A 12,270-nucleotide genomic window follows, 5' to 3' on the forward strand; every position below is an offset into this window, starting at 1 on the left:
TTGTGCGTTTCAATGACGAACATGTTTTAAAACAAAAGGTTTTTTCCCCCTTGTGTTAAGTAAAATGTAATTTTTCATTCAACATGATCGCTTAGCTGAGAATTAGTAATTATGCCTTGAAAACTGTGTCTTTCTGTGTCCTCCTACCTGTGCTGCTTTCTCTTTACCAGACCCTAAGTGCCTTGTGAACAGGGACTCTGATTTCCCTGTGCAGATGAGGTAGTACTAGGACATACATTTCTTGAGGGTAGAAATGGTGTTTTATTCCTGTGTGCCTGTTGGCACCTATTATCAAGCCAGACACACAGTATGTTTGATATTAGTTGATTGGTCTCACTTGAGACCAAAGGGCCTCTTGAAAATACTGGTTAAAGATGATGCTCGTTGTCTAGATCTTGGGAAGAAAACATCAGTATGTTTGCAGGAGGATCATGAAGCACATGATCGTTGCATGAAAAATGTTGCTTCCTGCCTGTTCAAACTGTCGAATTTTGGAGGGTGGGGTGGTTGCAATGCTTACTTAAAGGATATGTAGCAAGCCATCGGAAAAACAGAGAAGGTGAATCTCAGTCACAGTATGATTTATGCTTGGGGACACTAAGCCCTGAGTCCATTAAAATCAAGTCTGAAGAAAACTCAAGCAGTGTAGTCTATTCTTGAATGCTGGGTTGTTTCAACGTGTCTTTTTTCTTGCCCTGAATCCCGGGATATTTGCAAAATGGATTCTCCTACTGACATCTGTTGACACCCTAGGGGGACAGGTCTAATTCAATCCAGCTAAAGGCAGCAGGGGTTCCTGACTAACTCCCCTCATACCAAGCTCCCCTTCTCCATGACTCCCAAAACCTTCACGGGAAGGGACGGGGTAGGGAAGGGGAAAGGGTATTTAATAACAACGCAGTAAAAGGTTCTGTACTTGCTTTCCTTACTTGAGCCCACCGGTGGGGACAGTGTGGCATTTCTTATGCTCCAGCAGCTGTTCGGGGGTCTTCATGAACTTGTGGCACACATCACACTCAAACATCCGGGTGATGAGGTGTATCTGCAGATGACGCTCAAACATGTTCTTCGTCTTGCAGACAAAGTTGCAAAAAACACATTCGAACCCTGCAAGGACCGAAGCTGGGTATAGAGGTGCACAGGGCAGCGGGGAGAGGAGGGCAGGAGTGGAGCCAAGCTCCTCCCCACTCCCTCCCGCCTCCTCCGACGCCCGACAGCTATACCCTTCCAGGCACTGTTCCCCATATCTCTGTGCTAAAAGGAGTTAAATGTACAAACATTGGAATCAATGTCACCCTCCCCATCCTTCCACCCCCTACTCGGATTCAAATTAAGCCAAAAGAAATACAAACTTTAGGTGAGGCCCAGCATACTGCATCCTGGGCCTATTATCAGTTTTTGACATCGCTCCTGTGCAGGGCTTATTCTCAAGAATGGGTCATCCTGGGTGCGGAGGGTTGAGCAGGCTCACACCCACCTCCTCCTTACCTTTCTCTGGCTTTTCCTCACTGTTCAGTGAGGGCTGGCTCCCAGGCATGACAGAGATGACCAGCAGATTGTTCCCGCCCTTGTTTTTCTGGGAGCCATCTGAATCATCTTTGCTGTTGGCTGAATCACTCAGAGCTGAGAGGGAGGATGAAGAGGGGCTATTTGATTCGCTGGGGGTCTTCCTGTCTTCCCCTGAAAAATAAGCAAATAACCTAGTCTGTTAATGAGATGAAAATCCTCAGAATTATAGCAACTGAGGGTGACGAGTTGAGTCTCATGGATGCATCATCATTCTGGGGGCACAGGCTCATGTCCCCAGCTCCCCCACTGCTGGGGGATCCCAGGTCCTAAGGCACCTACCTCCTTTGTGGTACTGGGGGCCAAGAGCAGGCATTCATTAATTTGACAAGTGTTTATTAAGGTCTTACATGAATTAAAATAAAATGACAGTAATAGCAAAGACATACTAAACATGTTACCATGTTCCAGGAACTGTATTATACTTTAAATTATCTCATTTTGTTTTTTCAAAAATCCTATGTGGCACAACTGTTATCAGCCCCATTTTACGATGAGGGAATGGAGTCACAGAAAGGTTAATCTGGCCTAGATCATATGGCTGGGAAGTGGTGGAGAAGAGGTTTGAGTTCGTCTGACTCCAGGGTCCATGCTCTTCATCAGTACTCGGGACCCTCTCCCTCAAAGCCAGATACAAACAAGTCAGCTGGCCATTAAAATCTAGTGTCAGAAGACTTCTGCTTCTACTCAAGAGAGCGCGTCAGGGACTGGGTTTACCATTACTACTAACAACTGAAAAAAATCAGACAAAATATACCAAATGCTAGTTTTCATATCACTGGATGTTAGGCAATGAAGAAAAGTGGCCCCTGAGAGACAGGAAACAAAAGAGGTGAGCCATATGACTGATCAGTTTCCTGCCTTGAGACTCTCCAGGCTTCATTGCAGAGAGGAGGAACCAGGTGGAACCTGACAGACTCCGAGTGGAGGATACAGAGCTGAGGGTCTGACCAGATTTTGCAGGACGGAATATCAGAGAGGAAGGGGCAGCACAGAAGAACAACCCCAGAGACACAGAGAGGGTCCCCCTTGAGTATTCAGCAAAGTATGGATCACAGCACGGGGGTGAAGAAACTACCCATAGTTGGAGGGGGAAAAGCCACCTGAAAAGCTTAGAGAACAGTGCCCGGCACTCAGAGAGGGCTAGAAATAATGCCTGTTTCCACCAGTCAGATTGGAAAAACACAATTTACAGGGCATTAGGTAGAAAACTAAGAAAGGTCTCTTAGTAGTGGGTTAAACCTAGATAAATCACTGCCTAGTGATCTAGACCCGCCAAAGAATCATGAAAGCAAGACCCCAAAGGAACGAGGTTTCCAGGTAGCTATCTGCATCCTAAAACAAAGGTCAAGAGTATGTATAGGAATATAAAATATTAAGCACCCAACATGGTAAAAACCACAATGTCTGCATCCAAAGGTGATCAGATGTGCAAAAAGATAAACACAATTCGAATTGAGAATAATCAACCAATCAAAGGTGACCCAGAACAGACATTGTCTAACACCAGCAGTGTCTATTACCAGCAGTAATCCCATTAGACATGGCAGAGGAAAAGATGAGTAAACCTGAAGATAATAGCTATAGAAACTATCTGAAATGAAACAGAAAGGAATCTCCCCAAATGAAAAGAGCATCAGTGAACTGTGGGATGCCTTTGGGAAGCTTAAAATAAGTTTAATTGGAATCCCTGGTGGGGTGGGGAGGGTGGAAATTTGAAATGGCCAAAAATTTTCCAAATTTGAGGAAAATCATAAACCCATAGATCCAAGAAGCTCAATGAACCTCAAGCATAAGAAACACGAAGAAACCTATACAAAAAAAATCATAAATTGTTCAAAATCAGTGCTAAAGAACAAAATCCTGAAAGTAGCCAGAGGAAGAAAGATATGTTATGTGCACAGGAACAAAAACAAGGATGACAGTGGATTTCTCACTGGACACTATGCAAGTAAGAAGACTGTAAAGCAACATCTTTAAAGTACTGAAAGATACACTGTCAACCTAAAATCTTATACCCAGTGAAAATATATTTCAAAAATGAAGGCAACAAACAAAAGCTCACATTAAAACAAATGAAGGAATTCATCACCAGCAGACCTGAATTACAAGAAATGTTCAAAGCCCAGGCAGAAGAAAATGAAACCAGATATAAAACTGATCTACACAAAAGAATGAAGAGGCTGGAAATAATAAATACATGGATAAATTCATAATTTTTAAATTATTGAAATGTCTTTAAAAGATAAAAGTAACATTGTTTAAACAAAAATAACTGTTTTGTAGGGTTTATAAAACATATAAGTAAACATATGACAATAGTATAAAGGCTAGGAGGAGAGAAATGGAAGTCTACTTGTGTGAGGTTCTTATACAACATATGAAGTGGTTTAATCGATCATTTGAAGTTTTACTGTGATAAACTAAAGATGTACTCTTTTTTTGGAGACAGGGTCTCACTCTGTTGCCCAAGCTGGAGTACAGTAACGTGATCCCAGCTCACTGCAACCTCCACCTCCCGGGTTCAAGCAATTTTCCTGCCTCAGCCTCCCAAGTAGCTGGGATTACAGGTGTGTGCCATCATGCCTGGCTAATTTTTGTATTTTCAGAAGAGACAGGGTTTCACCATGTTGGCCAGGCTGGTCTTGAACTCCTGACCTCAAGTGATCTGCCCACTTTGGCCTCCCAAAGTACTGGGATTACAAGCATGAGCCACCGTACCTGGCCTAAAGATGTACATTATAAACCCCAAGTAACTGGAGAGCTAGACTTTATTCCTGGTTCAAAAGACTTAAGAATGTTAAGATGTCAATTATCCACAGAATGATTTACAGATTCAACATGACCCCATCGTTTTAGGTTAGGGGAGAAAATATAGGGAGACTATTCTTCAATTATCTTCAAATCAGTTCATTAAGCAATCTAGTGACTGTAAATGTTAGAACCTAACTTCCTTTATTAGGAGATTAAATTAGCCAGGTGTGGTGGCATATGCCTGTAATCCCAGCTACTTGGGAGGCTGAGGCAGGAGAATCGCTTGAGCCCATGAAGGCGGAGTTTGTGGTGAGTGGAGATGGCACCATTGTACTCCAGCCTGGGTGACAGAGCAAGATTCCGTCTCAAAAATAAATAAATAAATAAATAAATAAATATATATATATTATAGGTATACAAAGTTTGGAAATAGAGCTGTAATGGTGGGTTACATCTAGAGTGTAAAATTATTGGTGTCATGTTTGTTTACTTTTATTCCATTTTCAAAATTTTCTGGAGTGACCATATTTTTAAAAGTTTTTAAAAAGAGAAAGGAAGAAATATGTACCCACTTACAATGTTTTCAAATCCTTTTCCTGTCAGAACTGCACTTAGGGTCCAGGGCAGACAACTCTTACTTCAGTTCACAATTTTAAAAATCTTGCTCCTATTAGAACTGCAAGTATGTGACCTCAGTCACTGACCATGAGGAGCAATGGTATATGACTTTAGACTACAGACTTCTCTCTTGGTACAAGAAAGCTATGTGACAACTAGTACCATTATTGCCATTTGCTTATCAGTATATATTTAACCAGCTTAGTTACATTTTCTAGGTAGAACATTTTTAGCGGAGACCCTGAATCCCTGATATTGCAACTCCATCTTCTAATATTCGCCTGTTGCAAGTGATTCTTTTAAATTCATTTTTAGAATTAAAACATATTAATTTCAACTACCATCTCTAAACATAGATTCAAGTACCCTTAGGCTTAAGGCACCAGGCAGAAATACCTAAATTAATAAATGTATAAAGATACAACGTGCTGTGCCAGCCACTCTGTGATGCAGCCCAGCTTGCTCAATGTGTAATCCCTAGTCCAAACAGCCTCTCCTGTTTCTGTCCTCATCTTGTTTTGCTATGTCTGTGGAAAGAGCCAGGGTGCCCTTGCCAGCCAAGTCCAAGGCTAACTGTGACCCAAGTGGTCATTTACCTTCTTCAGCATCACAAAGATCTTGGTGAAGGACACCTGTGCACAGGTGATGCAACTTCACACATTAGGACAACCAGCTGAAGAGAACTTAAAAAACAAAACAAAACCCCTAAATATTGCACAATTTTAAACAGCACAAATTAGGAAATTGAAACCATAAAAAAAATTACCAATCATCTTGCTTCCTCAATACAGACACTGTTACATTTTAGAGTACTTTTTATTCTTAACAAAGTAAGCACTTCTACTTTTAAATTGTTTCCATTAAGGTTAAGAATAAAGACTCTAGATCCAGGCTGGGTGCCGTGGCTCACGCCTGTAATCCCAGCACTTTGGGAGGCTGAGGTGGGTGAATTGCCTGAGGCCAGGAGTTTGAGACCAGCCTGGCCAAATGGCAAAACCCCATCTCTACTAAAAATACCAAAAAATAAGCTGGGCGTGGTGCCCCATGCCTGTGATCCCAGCTACTCAGGGGGCTGAGACACGAAAATTGCTTGAACTTGAGAGGTGGAGGTTGCAGTGAGCCAAGATCGCACCACTTCACTCCAGCCTCGGCAACAGAGTGAGACCCTGTCTTAAAATAAATAAATAAATAAATAAATAAATAAATAAATAAATAAATAAAATAGATCAGAACATGTGAGTTTGAATCTCACTTCTACCACTTAGTAGCTGTATTATTTTGAACAAGGCACTTAACTTTGTGCCTCAATTATCTCATCTATAAAATAGGGATGATATCAGCACTTGCCTCATATGGTGGTTGTGATAATTAAATAGGTTTTTATATGTAAATCATTAAGAACAATGTCTGGATCATGGTAAGCATTATAGAAAATATTATTATTCTATTATAAAACATACATAATAAAATATAATAATGATAACTAATACTTTGTATTTTCCCATGCTATTTTAGATATTTGTACAGAGTTGGCTCTCAAAAAATTCATGAAAATATTTGCATTGTTTTAAATGATTGTATTATATCCATGGAGGGGATTATTCTACTTAAATAGTTCCTTAAAATTAAATTTAAAGGTAAAATTAATATTTCACCGATTGAATATTTTCCCATGAATAAATTCCCAGAGATGGGATTACTGGGTCACAGGGCATTACATTTTAAGCCTCTTGGTATATACAGCTTAATTAGTTTCCAAGGAGTTTTACAACTCCGCAGGGCAACAGCAATGTGAGTACCAGCATCATCCCAGCAACAGTGAGTATTAATATCAAATGTTCTCCTAACTTAACAGGTGGAATATAAGCCTCGAGTTTTAGCTGGACTGCCAGTGAGGCTGTATGTGTTTCCTTATGGTAAGTGGTTAGCTTTTATTTTCTTCATTGTGAATTGACTGCTCATGTCCTCATATCCTTTGCTAATTCTTCAATTAGAGGCCTAAAGGTTTTCTTAACAGTTTATAGGAATACTCTATGTAGTAAATATATTAACCTTTTGTCATTTTTGTAAACACATTTTTTCAGACCCAGGTTTTGGTTTTGTTTCTCTTTTTCTGTTATTTTGCAAACTGAAGACATTTTTATGTGTCAGATCTCTCGATTGTTTTCATTTGTGCTTTATTTTATCACTTAAGCTTTTACAAATCCTTCTCGCTCTGGAAGCTTGATAAATATTCTATTTTCTTCAGGCTTTTCTAGGGCTGATTTGTTAATAGGGATTCTGTAAGTTATCTGGAATTTATTTTGGTGTCAATGTGAGGTGAGGTATTGATAGTTGTATTTTCCAAATAGCCATTCAGATTCCTCAATGCCATTTATTGCAACATTTAGAAATTGCAGCAAAATTTGCATTGAAGAAGTCACAAGCACCAGAGGGGATATTTTCCCCTTGTTGATATTCTCTGCAGGGACAAGACGCCAGACAGTGTGAGAAAGAAGGTGAGGAGGGATCACTAAGCGGAAATGCCTAATGAGAGGACAGTTCCTCAGGTATCCCTTTAACATACCACTCACAGGCATGCCTGGAGTAACACCAACCCATAAGAAAATGTGAGAAAGCATGGGTTCTGTAGGAGACTAAACAAAATGCGTGCTGTTGATTAGAGCTTATCCTGTAGATCACAACTTCACTTAGGTAACAAGATAGCGTGGCAGATTTCCTAAGGTACTGAAATAATAGGGGCCTTTTCCTAAGACAGGAAAATCAAATTAGAGAACAAGGCTCATAAAATTAGAGAATCTTAGGCCTAAGGGCATCTTCTGCGCATCTGAAAATATAGGGAACAGATGGAGGTCCAGAGAAGTTAACTGAGGTCCTACATTCACAATACTACTTGTGGTACCATAGGGTCTAGAACCTGGATCGAGAATTCAGTGTGTGCTTTCCTCCATGCCAAGTAACTTCCACATAGATTACAGAAATAAGTCACTAGGACTCTAAGGTTCAAGCAAGGGTCACGTCTGAATAGTTTTCTTACTTAGCATGCACAAATGTGCACAGATGAGCTTGCACACAAATATATTCATTCACTGAAGGTACATTGATTCCTCACTTGTACTGTGTAGGGCCTGCTGCAGGTGCTGAGATACAGCAGTGACTTAGATAAGCTCCCTGTTCTTGGGAATATATACTGCTATATATGTCATATAACATATATATTGCTTTATACCATAACTTTGCAATAGTCCAACTTACTAATTTACAGATTTAGATTGATCTATTTTGGGTCAAACTGAAACATCTCAAAACTATACTAAATACAGGAAACCCTTGCTGTGAGACCATTAGCTTATAATCGGGGTCAGCAAACTACAGTCCTTGGGCTCAAATCAGCCTCCTGTTTTTATAAATAAAGTTTTATTGGAACATGGCCATGCCCACTCATTTGCATATTGTCTACGACTACTTTCAAGTTTCAACAGCCGAGTTGAGTAGTAGTGACAGAAACTGTATGACCTGAAAGCCTAAAATATTTACTATTTGCCCCTTTGAAAAAAGCTTGCAGGACCCTGGCTTATAAAATAGGTTTTAACCTTATTCTTAGAGCAGCAGCATTAAAGGCTCCTACTGAATTAAAAAAGAAACTTCTTTAATGCATTTCACTCTTGGGTGACTGTACTAACAAACAAGAATATTCTTTCCTGCTAGACAATGAGCCCTGAATCCTGCCACATCAGAGAGAACAAGATCTTTGCTTCATTCCCTGTGGTAATTACGAGGTATGTGTTTGCACTGGTTAGTTGTGAAGTTTCCACTCACGACAATTAAATGATGACAAGTCCAGCTTCTGCCTAGCCATATGGTTTCTATGGTTTCTATGGTGGTATGGGTGTGGAGGGGGCTTTGGAGCAGGATGGGAGGGAGGAAGGTTTTCAACTGGGTTCAGGTATACTTTGGAGTAAAGAGGGTTAGAACAAAGGTTAACAGAAAGGAGAAAAAAAAGACTATCTGAAAAGCCAGTGGTAATGGAAAAGAGTTTGGCCTTTTCCTCCATTAGCCACTCCAGAAATGCTGAATTTAATTTGTCTTCAACATGGGTTTCCCAGCTCACCTGCTGCCCACAGGCTAATGTGGTTACAGTCAGACAACTGACTGTAAAAATGGCACCTTCTCACTCGGCATAACGGCTCTCTGCAGACCTCCAAGTCATAGCTGCTCAATTTACTGATAAAAACAAGCTTTTATTACTGTTGGCACCACTGAGCCAAAGTGGCCAGAGAAACACAGAGAGATCCTCCTCTGCTGTGTACATCGTCAGCACAACTGTCAGGGAAATTCCCCTTCCCGAATCCTTCAAGTGCTGATGATGTGAGGGGCTGACCCAACACCCAGGGCTGGCAATCAGCAACATCAGCTCTTAATTTGTAAGCCCCGCAAATGCAGACGGAGCTCCTCCTCATTCTCACTTAATGACTCCTTGCTGGTATCATTTGTAACCATCACTTGTGAGAGTATAATTGCATGGTGAAGTCAGAATGTTAACATCAATAAATGGAAGAAGTTAACCAGAATGGCAAGAAGCTTAAATAACAGGCGAGCACTGGTGAAGCCTTGGCCATGGCCTAGACAGTGATGGGTTTGTTTCAGGAGAATCTGGTTTTCTTTGGCCGCGAACACACATGCCATGCGTCATTAAGGAGAGTGTCAGGGCTGCAGTTTCACTGGAGAGGAACAGAGCCTACAGAAGTAGGTGTGTAGTGCCCTGGCATGGGAAAACAGAAAGGTTCGAAGCTCTGCCAAGTGTTTCTCGGGGCTGTCAGAACAGCAATGATACAGAGAGCAAGCTCTGGAATGAAAACTGTTCTGGGCTGAGTTTCAGTAGTCACTGAAACTAGTGACCACTGAACTAGTGACTGAAACTAGTGACCACAGCAACCCCTAGTTGCTGACCTTGGATGGAATATCTCACCTCTGTTAAGCCTGTTTCTTCACCTGTACTGTACAGTGTGATAACAATAGTATTCACTTAGAGGGTTGCTATGGGGCTTAAATGAGAGCCAGTGTGCAAAGGCGTAAGACTGGGGCATTGAAAGACTGTCACATATGGTGATAAGGAAGAGGATCAGGATGAGCAACAAGCAAAGAGCTCGGCACCTCTCAACCACATCTGAACTTGGGAGTCTTTCAGAGCAGTGGGGCACAAGGCATGCCAGGAAACAGTATTATGACTACAGGGAAATGTGGCTTTCATGCCTTGGGAAAGTCCTTCCTTCCATGGAAGGAAAAGGGCAATGTCTCAGGGCAGTGGGGATGCTTCGGCCAGGTGGCAGGTGCTCTGGGGTGCAGGGGATGGAGAAGGAGTGTGAGAAGGACAGACAGGAATGGTCACCTGTGTGCTTGGTGCCAATGTGAGTCTTTATCTCTGCTTCCTCCATGGTGACGAAGTCGCAGGCAGTGCAGCAGATCGAAAACATCCACTGCTCCTTGTCCACGTGGAGTGACATGTGGCTGACAAACTGGACATTGAGCTCGGTCTCAAATCCACACACGTGACAACTACATGAAAGGGTAAAAGAAAAGAGGGGGAGAGAAAAGGGTGACACATACTTCTAAATGTGGGCTGTCCATTTATACACAGTACACTCAAGAAAACTGGAATTTGAAACACATTTGTCTCCCCACCAAAAGGTTTTGCATTAGAAAATTCTTCTGCTTTCTGGGATGCCTCTAAAGTAGTCACTGTGCCAAAGAGACTAAGGGCCAGCATCATGTAACAATCACATATGTGTTATAATGATGCTAAATAATCATAAAGTTAATTTACAACTATGGATTCCAGATGCTGCACATCACCTAATTGATTTCCTTTGGGCAAAGAGATGTGGGGTAGCATTGCCAAGGTATTTAGTGGTGCTGGTCCACCGATAAACTCGGAGAGCACCTCATAGTCCAGGAACCTCTCTCTGGCTCTGGAAACCTTCCCTAGTAGCAATGAAAGCACCTACAGTTTGTTGTATGGCACTCCAAGCAAGAGGCTACTCTATCCGGGACAACTTCTGATAGAAGCCACCCACTGCTAGAGACATTTCCTGCAAAAGCAAGTTTCCACCAATCAGTATGGCAACTCTCTAGGACAAGATTTGACAGCCAGAAACTTGGGGGTTTTATGGCAATCAAACCAATATTGATTCATGATTGAATACAGAAATGAAACATAAAATCCACGTACTAAAGTGTGATACAACCATGGGGAAATACATAACGCCTTCTGGGCTAGTTCTCTGGGGTTCTCAGATTTATATTTCCTCAGCTTTTTTTTTTTTTTTTTTTTAAACAATTCTTAGGGAGCAGCAACGCACTCAGTTACAAAGGTTGGAGCTTCTGAGCTGAACAGACCTAAAAATTCATCATCCCCAGAGCCCGTCTCTGTCTGGAGCTCCACCCCAGAGAGCCACCTCTAAGACCATTTCTCTTTCAATTAATACTACCAGGGGCACCCAAACCAAGAGAGGAGTCTGTGCAACTGCAGGGCTCAATCTGAGCAAAGAAATTACTCAAATGAAGGCCAGGCTATGACTGAGAAAAGGGGCCTCGTGATGTATGCCCACAGCAGACAGGTAGGAAGTGTTGAAGTCAAGAGTCTGAGAAAGGCGGACTAGCATGTTCCATCTGCAACTCACCTGTAATAATAAGGATGTTTCTTCCCGTCACTGCCTTCAGAGGTGACGGCGCTGACAATGTCCTCGGTGTCTGTACTCACCAGCTTCACGGAATGGACGGTCAAGTGCTGGTTCAGATTTGCACGGCACTTAGCAGCATAGGGGCACAAGTGGCATTTGTATTTTCTTTCCTCTGGGGGAGAAGGAACAGGAAAAAGCCCAAATCGCTTTCAAAAAAGGAAGTCCCAACACCTTGCAAGAATCAGTTAAAGGTATCAAGGAAAGAATGGTTCAAGTCATATTTCAGATGGAGACAATGGTAATGCCTAGGAATTGTAAGTATCTAAAAGTCTTTACCCAGCAGGTCACTCCTGTATTAGTACTTCTAAATATAAAAGAAAATCTCCGGCTGGGCACTGTGGCTCACACCTGTAATTCTAGCAGTTTGGGAGGCTAAGACAGAAAGATCACTTAAGGACAGGAGCTCGAGACCAGCCTGGGCATCACAGCGAGACTCCATCTCTACAAAAAATTTTAAAAAAATTAGTCAGGTGTGGTGGCACGTGCCTGTAGTCCCAGCTACTTGGGAGGAGGAGGTGGGAGGATTGCTTGAGCCCAGGAGGTCAGGGTTACAGTGAACCACAATCACATCACTACACTCCAGCCTGGGTGA

General features: G+C 41.9%; 2 protein-coding genes across 15 annotated transcripts in view; one reads left to right on the forward strand and one right to left on the reverse strand.

The window, feature by feature from the left end:
• C4H4orf51 (chromosome 4 C4orf51 homolog) overlaps positions 1-12,270 on the forward strand; it is a 95,810-nt gene that overhangs the window by 82,553 nt on the left and 987 nt on the right. Inside the window, exons 7-8 of the mRNA XM_054683420.2 lie at positions 6,794-6,854; positions 8,647-8,717. The gene's annotated coding sequence lies outside the window, so the exon portion shown is untranslated. The remainder of the gene's footprint in view (positions 1-6,793; positions 6,855-8,646; positions 8,718-12,270) is intronic.
• ZNF827 (zinc finger protein 827) overlaps positions 1-12,270 on the reverse strand; it is a 180,820-nt gene that overhangs the window by 6,420 nt on the left and 162,130 nt on the right. For 9 of the 14 annotated variants that reach the window (XR_010156713.1, XM_016952308.4, XM_016952315.3 and 6 more), the window contains exons 10-13: positions 11,619-11,790; positions 10,328-10,494; positions 1,489-1,680; positions 930-1,107 (exon numbers count right to left, since the gene is read on the reverse strand). Coding sequence is in view for 12 of the 14 variants with exons in the window: in XM_016952308.4 (XP_016807797.1) it covers positions 930-1,107; positions 1,489-1,680; positions 10,328-10,494; positions 11,619-11,790 (709 nt within the window). In the remaining 2 variants the exon portion in view is untranslated. Of the gene's footprint in view, positions 1-916; positions 1,108-1,488; positions 1,681-10,327; positions 10,495-11,618; positions 11,791-12,270 lie in introns of all 14 variants that reach the window. The other 5 variants (XR_010156714.1, XM_016952319.4, XM_016952317.4 and 2 more) reach the window with 2 other exon arrangements.

This window comes from Pan troglodytes, chromosome 3 (genome assembly GCF_028858775.2).
Source record: "Pan troglodytes isolate AG18354 chromosome 3, NHGRI_mPanTro3-v2.0_pri, whole genome shotgun sequence".
In the NCBI taxonomy this organism is placed as follows: Eukaryota; Metazoa; Chordata; class Mammalia; order Primates; family Hominidae; genus Pan; species Pan troglodytes.